This window comes from Lactuca sativa, chromosome 2 (assembly GCF_002870075.4).
Source record: "Lactuca sativa cultivar Salinas chromosome 2, Lsat_Salinas_v11, whole genome shotgun sequence".
Lineage (NCBI taxonomy): Eukaryota > Viridiplantae > Streptophyta > Magnoliopsida > Asterales > Asteraceae > Lactuca > Lactuca sativa.
Window position 1 is genome coordinate 206,861,022 of NC_056624.2, and position 17,428 is coordinate 206,878,449.

At 34.8% G+C, this 17,428-nt stretch overlaps 2 protein-coding genes across 2 annotated transcripts; one reads left to right on the forward strand and one right to left on the reverse strand.

Annotated features, from left to right (window-relative positions):
- Positions 1 to 392: 392 nt before the first annotated feature.
- Positions 393 to 3,856, reverse strand: LOC111911694 (uncharacterized mitochondrial protein AtMg00810-like). The gene is made up of 2 exons (XM_023907447.1): positions 3,718 to 3,856; positions 393 to 1,174 (listed from the first exon to the last, which is right to left on the reverse strand). Exons 1-2 carry the CDS (start codon positions 3,854 to 3,856, stop codon positions 393 to 395), a joined length of 921 nt encoding a protein of 306 aa, XP_023763215.1.
- Positions 3,857 to 4,273: 417 nt separating this feature from the next.
- On the forward strand, positions 4,274 to 16,715 carry LOC128132461 (delta-1-pyrroline-5-carboxylate synthase-like). The gene is made up of 6 exons (XM_052769046.1): positions 4,274 to 4,355; positions 13,371 to 13,396; positions 15,656 to 15,952; positions 16,290 to 16,398; positions 16,466 to 16,539; positions 16,614 to 16,715. Exons 1-6 carry the CDS (start codon positions 4,274 to 4,276, stop codon positions 16,713 to 16,715), a joined length of 690 nt encoding a protein of 229 aa, XP_052625006.1.
- The last annotated feature ends 713 nt before the right edge of the window (positions 16,716 to 17,428 follow it).

Genomic DNA, 17,428 nt, shown 5'->3' on the forward strand with positions numbered 1-17,428 from the left:
CATATGTATATTTAAATGTGTATTTATGTGAATGAAAATGAGAATGTGTATGTATGTATATATCAATGTGTGCATGTCTATGTATTTATTGTAATCTCTAATATTTTAGAGTGAGTACCTTTCATTAAATATACTCAAAACATATACACAACGTACAATACAAAACATAAACGGGCCAAACCTAGAATGGGCCGGCAATAGACATAAGATACATGCATAACAATATACATATGCTAACAGCCCTTCAGTTTGAATGATTGAGAATCATGAACGTTCAAGCTGGACTGAAACTCAAGGAACAATGGAGATGGAAGACTCTTTGTAAAAATATCTCTATATTAGGATGAAGATGGGACATGAAGAGCACGCACCTGACCTGTGGCTACTTTGTCTCAGACAAAGTGCAAATCAATCTCCATATGCTTTGTACATTGATGATGGACCGGGTTGGATGACATATACACAACACTAACGTTATCACAGTAAACAATAGTAGCTTTGGCAGGCATATAGTGAAGCTCGAGAAGAAGATTATGAATCCAACATGTTTCAGCCACACCATTTGCAACACCCATGTATTCGGCTTCGACACTGGACCGGGAAGTCGTATTTTGACGTTTGGAGGACCACGATAGAAGATTGTGTCCTAAAAAGACACAATAACCAGATGTAGAGCATTGGGTAACAGGGCATCCAACCCAGTCAGCACTAGAGTAGGCAGTGAGGGTACGAATAGGGCAGGCATATAAGTGAAGACCATGGGAAGTGGTACCTCGAATATATCGCAAGATACGCCTGCGAGCAGTGAAATGGGGCTCGTGCGAGTCATGCATGTATAAACATATCTGTTGAACAACGTAGGTAATATCTGGGCGAGTGAATATAAGATACTGTAATGCACCAGCCAGACTGCGATATAAGGTGGGGTCAGCAACAGGAGGACTAGTGGCATCAAACTTGGCAGGCAAGTCGGATGGAGTTGATGTTAGTTTGTAGTTGGTCATAGAAGCCCGTTCAAGAATCTTAGTGGCATATTTGTGTTGAGACAGAAACAAACCGTCAACCGATCGAGTGGCTGAGATACCTAGAAAAAAGTGAAGATCCCCAAGATTTGTCATAGAGAACTCTACACTCAATAAGGAAATGATGTGAGCCAAAAGCTGAGAAGAGGAGCCTGTAAGAGCAATGTCATCAACATAAAGTAACAAATATGCTATGTGAGTGCCCTATGTGTAGATGAATAAGGATGAGTCACATCTGCTATGAACAAAGCCAATACAAGAGATAAATTTAGAAAAACACTGAAACTATGCACGTGGTGCTTGCTTGAGACCATACAACGATCGCTGAAGCAAACAAACATAATCAGGGCGATAAGGATCCCGAAAACCCGATGGCTAGTGCATATATATTGTTTCGTGCAGATGTCCATGAAGAAAAGCATTCTTCACATCTAGTTGTATGATAGGCCACTTATGAGTGACAACAATATTGAGAACTGTGTGGATAGTAGCGGGTTTCACAACAGGACTAAAAGTCTCGTCACAATCAATACCAGGTCGTTGACTGCGACCATTAGCAACAAGACGCGCCTTATAGTGCAATAATGACCCATCTGCATTGAATTTCTTCTTGAATAGCCATATACAATTAACTATGTTAGCAACATGTGGTCTTGGAACAAGTACCCAAGTGTTGTTAGAGATAAGAACAAAATATTCATTTATCATTGCATTAAGCTAGTTGGGACTTGGGATCCTTAAAAGCTTCTAAATAATTTTTGGGGATAGGGGAAGTGGTGTCAACATGTAGGTTTAATTTGTAATTGGGTTTAAAGATGCCTTGTTTAGTACGAGTAAGCATTGGATGTTGAGAGTGAGTAGAGGTTTGAGGAATACCCTGTGATATAGGAGAATGAGGAAATTCGGTAGACTCATTGGATATGAGAGAGGAAGGTGAAGGTGATTGAATTGAGCTGGTAGGAGTGGGAGAAGAAAGGTCTAAGGAAGGTAGATAAGGCGAGGTTTGGGTTGAATGAGTCGTAGATGGCGACATGGGGGCGACCATGGTTGGACTAGGATGTGTTGGCATCGGTGTTGAAGTAAGAGGGTGAGAGAAGTTGGGATCATCAAGAAATGAGTAGGAAGGAGCTTTGTTTGGTGTCATAGAGCCAAATGGAAAAACAGTTTCATTAAATACCACATGATGAGATATGATGATTTTGTTCGTGTCAAGATTGAGACAGCAATATCCTTTGCCGTTTGTTGGATAACAAGAGAGATGCATGGAGTTGATATTGGGGAGAGTTTGTAGAAGGAACAATGTGAGGAAAACAGAGACAACCAAACACATGAAGATGGTGTATAATTTAAAAAAAGGAGTGTCTTTATTGAGGGTGATGGATGGAAGAATGTTTAGAAGATGAGCCGCCATATGAAGTTCTTCGGTCCAAAAAGTTGGAGGAAGCCGAGCATGAAATAAAAGAGTACGAATGGTGTTATTTAAAGTGCAAAGCATGCATTCGACTTTTTCGTTTTGTTGAGAGGTATAAGGACACGAAAAAAGAAAGTGGATACTGTTTTGAGAAAAAAATTGATGAAATTTTTTATTGTCATATTCACCTCTATTATCACATTGAAAAGATTTGATATCAGTTTGAAATTGATTATTGAAAAAATTTCGAAAATGCACAAATTTGTCAAAAAGATCAGATTTAACATGAATAGGATAGACCCAAACATAATGAGAGAAATCATCTAAAAATATGACATAATATATAATACCACTCAAACTTTTAATAGGAGACATCCAAACATCATAGTGTATTAATTCAAAAGGAAATTGTGAAACAGAAATAGATGAACTAAACGACAACTTAACATGTTTGACCATTTGACATGCATGACACAAAGTAGAGTTTTTATGAGATGAACACATAATAGAACGATTATGAACTAAATGCTTGAGAATGTGTTGACTAGGGTGACCAAGACGTTGATGTCATATGGATGGAGCAACGGAGATGAAGTCTTGAGTTTGTGGAGAAGTGACTGGGTAAAGATCACCAATGCTGTCACATCGGATGAGAATTTGTTTGGTGCAGAAATCCATCACATAAAACCCAAAAGAGTCAAATTCAATAAAACAATCATTTTTACGAACAAAACTATGAACATAAATCAGGTTTTTAATTATAGAGGGAGTAATTAAAACATTTTGAAAAGTCAAAGTACTATAAGTATTAGGAAGAGGAAGAGTAGTGTGACTAATTGTGGTTACAGGTATTAAAGATTCATCACCAACTAATACAAATGAAGAAGAATTACTGATTTTATTAGAAACAGACTTGAGTATACATGAATTTGAGTGAAGATGCAAGGTGGCACCAGTATTCATGTACCATTCGACTTGACCTGGATCATTTAACATCATAGCATTGAACATCTGTGGAAGTGTTGTGGGCTAAGGATTTTGTTGTTGAGCTTGCTGATGAGAGAAAGGCTGTTGGGCTGGAGAAAAAAGTTGATGTTGTTTTTGCATATTGGTCCGATGGGATGATTGAGACCTCGGCCCAATTCCGTGTTACTGAAAGTTGTGTGGGCTAGGCAGCAAACCTTGCTGATTGGATCCAAGGGGAAACTGAAGGGAATAGGCCCACCCCTAATTAACTTATCATTGATTTTGTTTCCGTCGCTGACTTCCGCTGGAAAAAATTACCTCCGATGCCTCCATTATTTAGACGACCGCCATATCGCCCTCCTCCATGGCCGCCACGACGTCCACTGCGACCCCCACGATAGCCGCTTCTATTGCTGTTGATGCCATTGAAATTAGTCGCCTCTAGTACAAGGTACATGCATACACCATATTAAACAACATAAATTTCAATATTTGAACATTATTTTATTAACCCACACAACTCACGTACATTCATTTAGTTTAGGTATATGTTTATTATCTTTGTGGTGAACTTATAAAACGTAAGTTTTTGTTTATTAATACATGGGATTTTTTTCTACATTTTGGGCAATGAAAAATCTTGGCTTTTTTTTTTCTCTTTTTTGATTGCCGTTTTACCGACTAGTAAAGCAAACATCAGTAAATTAGAAAACTTTTGCTAATGAAACCTGTAGAAAATATGCAGGCCCGACCCAAGGGCAGGGCGAGCTGGGCCGTCGCCCAGGGCATCAATATAGCAAGGGGCATCAGATTATGTCCAACTCGTATGGGTAAGGTAAGGGAACGACCTAAGGGATGTTGAAACATAAATGGAATGGGCGGCAATTCTCGATTGGTAAAAAATCATGGTGAAGACGAAGAGACTGTGAGAACTACGAGGAGTTTGAAAGACCGAGGTATTTGAGTATTTCTAGTTTTGTCTTTTATACCAAAGATTCCATGATTGATTATTTTCTTCTAAAGAAAAAAATACATGTTGATTTCTAATTCTTTCTTTCATACAGAGAGCGAGGGTTGAAGTTTTTCTAATTCTATCTTTCATATCGAGGAGGCTAGGATTAAGGTTTTTCTGATCTTTTTCTTCTAAACAACATTAAAAATCGCATGACTGAAAGCTTTTCTGATACTTCTATTTTTCAAGGATCGATGCAATTCCCTTTTCCAAAATTTTGATATAAGATTTAGTGTTATAAGTCCGTGTTTCTATGTTTTTTTCTTGATATATGCATGTCTGATATTTTCTGAAGTTCTAAAAATTTTATATACGCATTTCTATAATCTGTCAAATATTTTGGTTGGCGGTCCTTGTTTTTTTATCATTGTTGTTTAAATCTCATGTTTATATAGGATATGAATGGCTTTAAACACAAGTTTATAATAATAAATTATAAGTTAGGGTTGTTTTTTTACATTTATATTTATATATGAATTAGGATTTGTCACTTTTTAGAACACTTTGTTACAGAAGTATTTGTCTCAATCTTAATTGCTTGTGTATACTCATGAAAATGAGTTATTTACATACGGATTCAACTAAATCATGAAAGTCAAAGCTCAAATATCACTTTTATGTGTTCGTCTCAATCTTCATTGCATTGCTTGTGCAGAGATGTATGATTTGTGTAGTTGTTGGAGTATTTTTTGTAAATACAAAAATAAATGAACAAAAGGCACAACATTTGTTGTTTTTGCCTCTCTCTTGATTCAGGATTTTGGGGCTACATTAGCAGTTTTATGATATGGATTTGATGATGAAGCAAATCTCTTGTTAATGCATAAAAACTTGCATGTTATACTTGGGGTTATGGAAGAACTGGTTTGGATTTCATGAATTGGCACCTAAAGATTTAGCCGATGCAACTTTGACCAAGGTTTTTTGTTCATGCCATTTGTAAATATACATGACTTCCCTCTTTTGTAGATTGGTCTTGTTGGAGAAAATTTTTTGCCTATTCTTTGAGCACTAAAAGAATATGATTCAATTTTGTTTAATAAATTTAAACTTTTTTTGAGTTCGGTACAAATATAAGGGCATATAATGGCATTTTTAAGTATCTTCGCTCAGGGCATGGAATATCTATGGACCGACCCTGAAAATATGATCCATTGGTAGTATGCGGTAAAAGAAGAAAATTGTACCAATGCATTCCATTGGTAATCGGTCAAGACTACGACATGAAAAGTTTGTGGAGAAGTCGCAAAATTTGTTGGGAAGATTTACTCTCGTGTTTTTTCCGACATATTTTTTCATTCGGAATTCTGTCGATGAAACACATGTCTGATGAATTACTAATGGAGACAACGTGAAAATTAAACAAGTTTTCTAGTAGTGAATTACATTAGTCTTAATTAGATACTATGTGTGAGACCCGTGTATTACACGAGTTTATTAAAAGGACCAAAAATAACGGTGCGAGCAAAAAAATATCACTCACACACGTTTTGGTAACCACAAAGACAATGTTTATAAAAAAAATAAATAACAACTGAGTTTGTGACATTTGGTAAACTACATAGAGTATTTATGTATTTTAGTCTTAATTAGTTTATACTAATAAAAGCAATTAATATGAATTCACAAATGGAATATATTATCTACATTAATATACATATACATTAATTAGTATATTAATAGAAAGAGGAATTGGCAAATAGAAAGTTATTATGTACATTAATTAATATATTTATAAAATTAATTAATATGAGGTGACATTTAATAGGTGAAATTTGAATAATAAAAAACTATAAAAATGACAAATGAATATTATATAATTCAAAAATATCTAGAAAATGACAAATGTTAAAATAAATGATAACATAACATGTGGCAAAATCATTTTTATTTATTAGTATAGACTAGATATAAAACTCGTGTGTTACACGAGTTGATTAATGAAAATAAAATATTAAAATATAAATAATAAATATTTTTTAAATAAAATTTTAAAATAACAAATGAAGAAACATATTAATTGCAACTTTTTGACATGAGAAAATCGTCATTTATTGTTAGAAGAAAATAACAAGACATATCACTTTAAATCATTGAAAATATTATTAAGAATATGTCATTTGTTGTTTTAATATTTTTGCCGGTGAAAGAAAACATTAAATATTACTAGTATAATATAAAAAATATATCCTATTAATGGGATATCCAACTCCAATCCAATACAAGAATTTCGTGATTAATTTTTTGAGAGATTTAAGTTATGAAATTGGCAATGGTATCATCATCCCAATTGGTCCCCAACCAAGTGAAATTAAAATATATAGAGTTCTAAATAATTGAGCCTTTTCTCTTTTCAATTTTTTTTTCATATCTATATATATAGTTCCCAAAACATATAAAAACAAAATTATAATGTAGCATGGCATAAGCCGTCAACTTAGGAGAAGAATAATGCCGTTCAAAAAGAAAAGGAGAAGAATAATGTCTTCTAATAAAAAGAAATATATGATTGGGATTAAAACAATACGGAATAATGAAAAACATTGTTTAATTATCAAGTTTTGACAACCTTACGTATTGGAAATGATTATTGTTTAAACAGACATGAATATATAATTTTGCAATCTTAGACAAATAAAAGTGTTGATGAAAGTTCTATATGATGATTACCCATTATCACGCCTTTAAAGATCCATTGTCGAAGGTTGTTTTGCAATTGATCCTCCACCAATGACATAATTTATATAGCCCTTTAGCTAATTAAGATGTATTACTTGGACATGGACAATGCTGATCGAGAGAAAAGACTAGTGGTGGAGGATCTCCTCACCAAGAAAATGTATTACAGCTCCTTTCAAAAGCTTCAAAACCAAGATATGAACTCGAATGGAGAAATAAAATATTCCGCAGGCTTCAAAAATACATATTTGAGAAGAGTAAATCGACTTCCTAGTGAAAGAAAATCCACCTTCTATCTCGAGAGTTTCGGTTAAAATTTCAATCACGAGAATCCATGCCTCTTGTCTAGACATATTATGATCAACCAGTAATTCCAAGCAAGTAAAAGACAATTTTCTAGCCTTACAACCGTATAACATGGCAACATTGGTTACATGTTCCATAGCAACTGTACATTAATGCGAAAGACAATATTTTTGGCAAATTAATCTGAAAACGAGACGCCATAAAAACTTGCAAGATTTCTAATCATATTGAGGACATTTTCTGAAGACCTTATATATGAAATGATTGTTTTACTAATACCAAATCTTCTTTTATTTGTGATACTTATTGTACGTACCTTTTTTATACAGTTATAGTTTCTTTTTATAACTATAAAATATACTAATTTGGGAATTACAAGTGACTAATGGGAATAAAGTGAGTATCAAATAATTGAAGACCCCACAAAATGCTTGAACATATAATTAATTTCATTCTCTCCACTTTTGATCTCATGAATCACATGATTAGTACTCTAAACTCTCCCCTTAATCATTCTTACAAAAGTACAACGATAGACACCATCCAGTTTGATTGGACGCAATATTATATAAAATGCAATTATTGATCTGACATATATAAAATAAAATAAAGTTATAGACTACAATTGATGTCACAAATTTCTTATAATGACCGGTAATTAATAAGTAACCAGGTAAATTTGCAAAAGAGTCATTAAGTGAAAGCAAATGTTAACCACGACGATATATAGAGATTTTGCACACATGCAGACATGTAGAAACAATAACTTTTGTCGCCCTTTTAAGTTTTAAAGATGTAAGAAATTAAAATGCAGAGTTATATATGAGTGTCAAAGACATGTACATTTGAGCTTACAAATATTTAATGATTTCTTTTTCTAACACATTTAGGTGCAGAGATTAAGCAAATCATTTACGTACAGTTTAATCAAACATCTAAGGGTAAATGAGATGTTGAAGAGCTTCAATGCATGCGAGCTTAATGAATGAAAATCAAAATGCATGGTAACCTTTTCTACACAAACACAGCCATTAAATTACATCTTAGATGATAAGTGTTTTTTACTATTTATTTATTTATTAGTATATTTATATAAAAATATATCATTTATACTAATAACATGTGTTCTATACATATAACACAAATCAATCTATCAAACAATGATACCATACATGATGAAAACAATACATTTATTTATTATTTATTTTGTGGTCTAGTGGAATGTAAAATGATTATATTAACACATTAATCTCGATATGTTCTTATATAATAATAAAGAAAAAAAAGAATATTAATTCTAATTATGATTAATATATAGAAACAAATTTGTGTGGGTTTGTGGGGTGATCGAAGCTAGTCTCATGCAATATTATGATTAGGTGCATGTACATTCACATTCAACGTGCTTTGCATGTGGCATTTTTATTTTAATTTCTCCTTTCCCAAAACAAAATTTAAGTGCAAATTAAAGGGGCGACGGATCTCCCCCCAATACATAAAAAAAAAGTCGCAAATGATGCATTTAGCTAATAATACTTCGTTGCTCGGATGTCGCCCCTAACAGCATAGCTTTGCCGTTATTGCTTGTTGTCGCCCATAATGCTATTATTTTAATGCAGAAAGCGATCCATGTAAATGCAGATGCAGAAACATTGTATACATAGAAATGCAAAACACTGTATAGTAAATGCAAGAAAACAGCTTTACAAAAAACGCATGAACTCCATTAAAACGTGTAATAGAGTCGAATAAATATGTTGATATAATGCAGCTTGAACTAGTAGTGGTCGTAAAGGCAGAGTAAGCCCAAGATATTTCATTATAAGCCAAATATAGCATGTCGGATATCTGTGTCCCTATATAAAAAAGCCACCACCCACCTCATCCGATGTGCTTTTGTTTCTTGGATCCTCATTGAGTTAATATCATGTTCTCAACAAAACTCCCTAACATATGATATATCTTTATTTTATGTCACACTATAACCCTCTTGATATTTACTAAGATGTATTTCATCATGCTGGACCATTTGTTGCTCAAGTATCACATATATATATATATATATATATATATATATATATATATATATATATATATATATATATATATATATATATATATATATATATATATATATATATATATATATATCTTATCTAATTGTTAGTGATTAGGGTTTAGGTCCAAGTCCTTTGGGATTTAGATTAAGTATCTTATGTATCCTTGTTTATATGAGGTTTAATGTAGCATACCAAAATTTAAGGCCAAAAATTTCATTTTTAATATAAGAAAACCTTTAATATCTTTGCTCCAGACATTGAATACATTTCAATTAAAACAAATACCAGAGTCTAATCCCAAAGATCACATAATGCGGAATAACATAAGTGAACACACTGCGATCGTCCCGAACTCCTATTTCTTGAAAACTGAAGATACCTGAAACCAAAAGTGTAAACCGTAAACACAAAGTTTAGTGAGTTTCCCAGATACCATATACCATACATATCAACAGGGCCATACATGTCATACATACAGTGAGCCATACATATCAAATATATCCATAATCAAGTAAGGTGCTATGTGCCAAACATAGTCTTGCCCTTATGCCACGAGCCGCACGTGGTCTTTCTTGCCAAGCCTGGGGCCACCCCCTCGGTCTTACAGACAAGTGCCAAGAGCCACCTCCTGGTCTTCCATGCAAGCATCACAAAGACAACTATCATACATATTACTTTACTTAGTTAATCAACATATAGTGTGCCAGGAGTCACATCCTGGTCTTTTATACATAATAACATACTGTGTGCCAGGAGCCACCTCCTGGTCTTTCATGCATAATGCCTAGGGCTAACCCCCGGGTCTTCCTATCATACATAAACAAAATGGGCCGACATTAGTGCCTTAGACCTATACAAACAGTGAGGAGACTCACCCCTTTCTTTTCAAAGTTTCTTTCTCTTTTCAGACTCCTTTCAAAATTCTTTTATAAAAAATGATTTTTATTTTGAAAATGTTCATACTAAGTCCTCAGCTTGAGTCCAGGCACGCCTGAGAGTGTGCCGGAATCCCTCAAACCAAGGCTCTGATACCAACTTGTAACATCCCAAAATTTAAGGCCAAAAATTTCATTTTTAATATAAGAAAACCTTTAATATCTTTGCTCCAGACATTGAAAACATTTCAATTAAAACAAATAGCAAAATCTAATCCAAAAGATCACATAATGCGGAATAACATGGGTGAATGCGTTGTGATCGTCCCGAACTCCTATTTCTTGAAAACTGAAGATACCTGAAACCAAAAGTGTAAAGCGTAAGCACGGAGTTTAGTGAGTTCCCCAAATACCACATACCATACATATCAACTGGTCCATACATGCCATAAATACTGTGATACATACATATCAAACATATCCATAATAAAGTAAGGTGCTATGTGCCAAACATAGTCTTGCCATTATGCCACGGGTCGCACGTGGTCTTTCTTTCCAAGCCTGGGCCTACCCCCTCGGTCTTACAAACAAGTGTCAAGAGCCACCTCCTGGGCATCCATGCAAGCATCACAAACATAACTAGCATACATACTACTCTACTTAGCTAATCAGCATATAGTGTGCCAGGAGCCACTTCCTGGTCTTTCATACATAATAACATATTGTGTGCCAGGAGTCACTTCCTGGTCTTTCGTGCATAATGCCTAGGGCTAATCCCCAGGTCTTCCTATCATACATAAACAAAATGGGCCGACATTGGTGCCTTAGATCCATACAAACAGTGAGGAGACTCACCCCACAAACTGACTGTAGAACCCTGCGAATAACCCTTCGCTGCTAGCTGGCGGATCCCCAAACTGTTGGTCTCTCGAATCCCCGAGCTACCATTACCTAAAATGACAATTAGCCCAAATCAATAATCCTTCTTAGGGTAAAATGACCATTTTGCCCCTATTCTAACTTGGTCCATATCTAAGGCCCAACACTAGGTAGGCTTTCGAAGCCCACTAGTGGCCCACTAATGGCCCAATTTGCTAATTGGGCCCAATTCTTCTAATGGGCCTTACCCTAAGCCCAAACATATTCTTGGACCAAAACATCCGACTTCTGATGGCCCACTAAGGCCCAAAGACCTAAAGTCCACTGCTTGGCCAAACTCGAGGCCCAAAACACATCGAGCCCATAACTAATGAGTATGTGGGGCGTACTCTTCTATACTCTAAGCGTACTAGCTGAAGGTGGTGTACGCTGCGCATACCTGCATGTACGCCCATCGTACTCCTCTGTTAAACTACTTTTCCCATTAAGTGCTTAATACTCCATTCCAGAAGCTACAGTTACAGATCCAAGTCCTCTTCAATGTCTTAATCCATAAAGTTGGTTACTTGGTGGCTTGCAACCCACCAAATGAGCCCAAACTTGAAATGTGACAACAAACTTCCATGAAAAGGGCTAGATCTCATGCATGGTCACAAATGAGCCCTAAAGATTGAAACTTTACTGAATATGGGACTTATATGACACTAAGGGTGGCAACCCTGGACCTAGAAAATGAGTTGAGTCATAAAGGTCCATTCTTGGGAGCTAAAAGGTCCAAAACTCCATTAACATAGATCTAAGAATACTTGAGGAAAGTTTCAGAATTTAAACCTCAAAATGATCTGAAATGGAACCACAATCTTGGATCTACTGCTTCCCCTTTGATCCACCACCTTGCTATACTCTTCACTTGCTTGAAAAATGGCTTCACAACACCAAAATGCTCTCTAATGGCGTCCAAAGCTCCAAGAACACTCAAGGGAGGGTTAGGGTTTCATGGTGGCTGTCTAAAGATGAGATGGAGGCTGACCCCTAAGGCATATTATTCCTTTTATAGTGACACAACCCTAAAATTAAGGTTTTAGAAACATTGAGCGTACGTTGGACGTACGCCTCTCTACACCTGCGACCATATAACATTATACGTTGGGCGTAACCCAACTTACGCTGGGCGTACCCAGCTAAACACACACATGCATTCCTTGCATGCATGGGTTGCCTTGTCACAAAACTCCATTAGGGGCTAAAATTGATAATAACGTAAAAGTGTCATAACTGTTTCACTCTAAGTTTGTTTCCGACGAACTTTATATCCATGAAAAGGTGACGAGAATCCACTACTAGAAAACAGGCCTTTAAGGACACGCAAACAATGACACGCGCTGATAAAGGACACTCATTTGTGTGTGCCCTAAAAAATAATGTCAGTTTTCAACATTTTGAAGGATAGAAGACACGCATTTGTGCGCGCCTTAAAATTACTGTCGGAAAAGAAAAAAAAAAGAAAATGCGGAGGGCGCCTTTCATTAGATGTGTGTCATCTAAGTATGTCGCTTTATAATTTTTTAATGAAACACGCGTTTTAAGCGGGATTTCACCCACCTATTGGATCCCAAAAATTAACCCCCCCGCCTCTTCCGATTAGCAAGAAAAAGCCCTAGGGCCTTCGTCTTCATAGCATAATTGCTCTGGCTTTCATGATCAAATGCCTCACGCCAACGATGATAACGATCAACATAAAGAATCCAAATACGTGAAATAGAGGCAAGGGATGATTGAAGGGACGATTCTACTTCTTTTTGCAAGAACCATATTCAACATATGCCAGACTCTCACATACGCACAAACTTATCGCTGTCTCTATCTCTCTCTCTCTCACTCTCTCTCTCTCTCTCAAACACACACACAAAATTGAATGGACGATTCTAGGGCTTTTTTCAAAACGTGAAGTAGTGCTCTCTACAACATAAGCATCATTGACGTTTTTTCCTTTGTTATGATTCATCATTGAATTGAGGTGGGTAGGGTTAGCGAGAATATGACCAATGTTCAACCACCACTACTACATAAGTATGAAAGCACTATATATGCCTGTTCAGATTTTGCGTATCACAGTCTCTTATTCTCCATTCTTATTATTTATCTTTTTTTGATTTACAGGTGAGGCTGTAAGGTGGTGTTTGAAGGTTGTTAAGGGGTTGTGAGGATATCAACCACCACATCGATTATCAAACATTTAAAAGAAAATGGGGTCATGATCCATGGTTTGAGACCTTATACAGGAAGGATCGTGAAGCTTTATTAAATCAAAGGTGATTTATTTATTTATTATTATTATTATTGTTTACTTTTGTAGTATATTGGTGAAGCTAAAATATTTTGTTTCTATTTAAGGGTTATTGTGCTCCAACATCACCAAACAGTGGTCTGGATTTTCTAGGACTCATGCCATCCGTTCATCACCTCCCTACCACAAGATCTTACAGTTCTGCCCAATCCACCCATTCACTCATCTTTTCTGTCAACATCTTATGCCTCCACTATTCCCTTGAAGGTGATTTCATTTCGGATTTTGATTATGTGCGCTCTAATTTGTATTATGTTTTAAATTTGCTATCAACATCGTATTGTTTAATTAATATAAGTGTTTTCTCTAATTTGGGTGATTTTTAGTTGCATGCCAACTGTTTGTTAAATGTCTACACACCGATTTCTTTAGTGAAAAAGGAAGTGGATAGCATACACATATGGTAGCTCATATTATTGATTATTTGTTTGTATGTAGTAGGATTATGAAGATTCTTCCAATCAATGCAAGGGTACATAGATTTTGGACTATCAGTTTTTTTTAACCAGGTACCTGGAGCATGACAGATGAAGAAGATGTCCCATGTGACCAACATTGTTCTCTTCGGGTAATTGTTATTTCTCTCCATTTTTTTAGCATTACACATGTATTAGTATGAATTGTGCAAAGCTGTGAAAATTTCATCCGCATCATGGTAAAATAAATAGCCATAGAAAGCTTATGTTTTGGCTCTTTTGCAGTTTAATAGGTGTCAACTGCTGGATATAACTAGGTGTCGAATATAACTAGGTGCCGGATATAACATACAGGCAGTAGCTGATCATGTAAATATTTAATTCACATATAATTTAATAAAGATCATTAGATTGTTAATTTTTTTATCATTCTAAGTAACTACAGGGAACAATGTTGAATAATATACACCAAAAAAGTGCTCATTTACGATGCCTAATGGTGTTTTGAAGTTATATTTTGAGCCAAAGGTAGAAACTGCTTGTATAATAATAATATATGTTTAGTGAAATGAACATTTTTAACTTAATTTATTCATATTGCTGATTTTGGACTTGCTCGATTCACTTCTGAAACCGATACCCATGTGCCCTCGGAACCGACGAAACCGGTTCCGGTTCCGGATACACACTTGTTAAAAAATTTCAAACTAAATTTAGATATAAAAAACAAGTTCAAGCTTATGGAGTGTTTAGATATAAAAAACAATATCCTACATCCATCCCTTCCTTTAACAACATTTTATTTCTCAAAATATCTTGAGGTTGTTTGATCAAATAAGTCATTTATGGAGTGTTCTGTTGATGCATCATTTTAAAAGGGAATGCTGGAACACACAGCTGCAGCTCTTCAGCAAACCGAGTCAACTCATTTTCCTCTAATAATTGCTTTGAGGGTAAAAACTAAAAAGTCATGACCTTCATTTTTGTTCTTTCTGTAATCATTATTTACTATTTTACCCTTTTGACTGTTCACATGACACAATCAATTCGGCATCCTTCATGACTCAAACATTAAGCGGTAAACTAGCTAATAGTCAGAGGAAGTTGGTAGCCCTTTCACTTGCAGGGGAAAATTCGGAATCAGTGAATCCTTTGATCTCCTAAATCAACAACGGACCTTTAGACAGTTTCCATGATAAGGTTAGTTTACTTCTTTTGTTACCTTTCTAAATTATTTATATAAAATCACTAAAGAAAATAGAAGAAAAATCTCAAAAATGAACTTTTACCTTGGATTCATTTGGTGATACAGTATTGTGTATCATTCTAGACACAATATCAAGAGAACGAATCGAGTATCTACCTTTTGTTTTTCCCCTATTTTGTTTCGTTTAGAAGAAACCTGTGAAATAGAAAACCAGTTAAAGGAAAAAGTGTAGACCAAAAGAGGATATAGACTTAACGTCCTTTTTTTTTAACAAAACGGGCCAAAAAAGAATTATTCCTTTTGGATCATATACAAAAAATACTATAGAACAGGGATAATGAAATCCAATAAATATATAAATCTACTTTTTTGCAAGGTGAAGTTGAAGAAAGGGAATAATTACCCTTGCAACTTTTCCACTTGAAATAGAATGAGAAACTTTTAATATTGTTACCTGTAACTGCAATACATACAGGCAAGTGGCGGCTTTAGAGGATACAGCTCTGACTGGTCAAGTGGTTATGGCAACATATGGTCAAGTGCATTCTTGAAATCTGGTTTGGGTTCAGACCGTTTAACATCTAGCAGTGGGCATTTTGGTAATATTCCTTTGCTTCTTACTACCAACCCACCTGGCCTACACCCACACCATACCGTGCCTTTTTGCTTATTTATATACAACCATTCTCTACCAAATACACTAGTCTTGATCAATTCCTCTAGCTGTGCTTCACTAATTCATCATCTCAGTAGCTACATGCCTGATGCTCAGGTTTTTCTCCCTTTTAGATGTTGCAGACATGTCTTCCTTCTTGTATCATGTTATTTTGTTTACATTATAACCAATTACATATGCTTAAAATAATATACATCTTTTTAATTTCCTCCTCTAATGATTAATATCATTGAAATTTAACATTATGTTCTCATAATTAGATCCGGCAACTACTATATACAATAGTTGTTCATCATTCTAAGTCAGATATTTGTTCATGTGATAATTCAGGTGATTTTTTGTGAAAATTTGTATAACAATCGTTAATCTCATACTCCTTTATTATTTCACTTATGATAATTCAAGTCTTTGATTTTTTATATAATTTTAACAGATAGCATCATTGGCTATTAGAACCAGAAATGGGCTTCTACTTAAAGGGGGAAAAGAAGCCAAACGATCCAATGCTATCTTGCACAAGGTTAATTTAGTAAATTCAATCAGTCTAAATTTCTAAACTCATTGTTGCTAATTTCTTTTTTTTTTCAAATTTCATGATTATTACTTCAGTAATCCCGAAAACAATTGGTAAAGAGCTTATTACACTTGTGACTTCTCGAGAACAAATTCCTCAACTCCTTAAGGTTTGAAATCTTATTTATTTATTTAAACGGAATACATGATTCCAATTCCAATTCCGTTTCTGATTCCACTGCAGCTTGATGATGTAATCGATCTTGTGATTCCAAGAGGCAGCAACAATCTTGTTTCCCAAATTAAATCTTCAATCAAAATTCCTGTTCTAGGCCATGCTATTTAGATCTTAAATCTTAATTTCTAATGATGACATCATCGATGATGTCATAAATCTTTTTTTTAACTTTCCATTTGAATTTGTCATGTCTGTCTTGACAAATCTGTCGTTATAGAAATGGCAGAAAACATAGTTTTGGATTCAAAAACAGGTTACCCATCTGCATGTAACGCTATGGTATTCATTTTTTTTAAAAACACAGTATGATGTTTTCTATTTTCTATTTTTTAGTTTTCATTTTTTAAAATAGGAAACACTTCTTCTTCATAAGGATTTGTTGCAAGATGGTATTGCTAATCAGCTTATGAAAGATCTTTACACAAAAGGTAAGCATTATAATATATAACCCAAATTTTAATTAATGATTTTAGTTTAATGATCTTTTAAAAGCTTCTAGAGCTGGAAACATTGTTTTGATTTCATCTGTTACAAGTCTTATTCACGTTTCCGTTAGGTCTGTTTATAGTGTCACCAAAGGTATGGTTTGTTTGGCTCCATATTTTATATCTGATTTCATCTGGAAACAACTAGCTGTTGTATCTATTCAGACTAGGCTTAGAGCAATGGTTTCAAGAGATGAGTTCAGAAGAAGAAGAAACAAGGCTGCAACTATAGTTCAGGTACTATGGATGAATTATGTTTGTAAAGTATTTAAGAAAATGATTAGAAACAAGGGTGAATTTGTACAGATTAGTTAGCTACTTGCAGGTTGATCTTAA

Excerpts from the sequence above, each read along its gene's own strand:
- LOC111911694 (XM_023907447.1), bottom strand. The coding sequence starts at position 3,856 with ATGTACCTTGTACTAGAGGCGACTAATTTCAATGGCATCAACAGCAAT. Across the intron at positions 1,175-3,717 it reads AAATAATGGAGGCATCGGAG|GCTCCTCTTCTCAGCTTTTG; the intron begins GTAATTTTTTCC and ends TTGCTCTTACAG.
- LOC128132461 (XM_052769046.1), top strand. The coding sequence starts at position 4,274 with ATGGGCGGCAATTCTCGATTGGTAAAAAATCATGGTGAAGACGAAGAG. Across the intron at positions 16,399-16,465 it reads TAATTTAGTAAATTCAATCA|TAATCCCGAAAACAATTGGT; the intron begins GTCTAAATTTCT and ends TTATTACTTCAG. Across the intron at positions 16,540-16,613 it reads AAATTCCTCAACTCCTTAAG|CTTGATGATGTAATCGATCT; the intron begins GTTTGAAATCTT and ends ATTCCACTGCAG.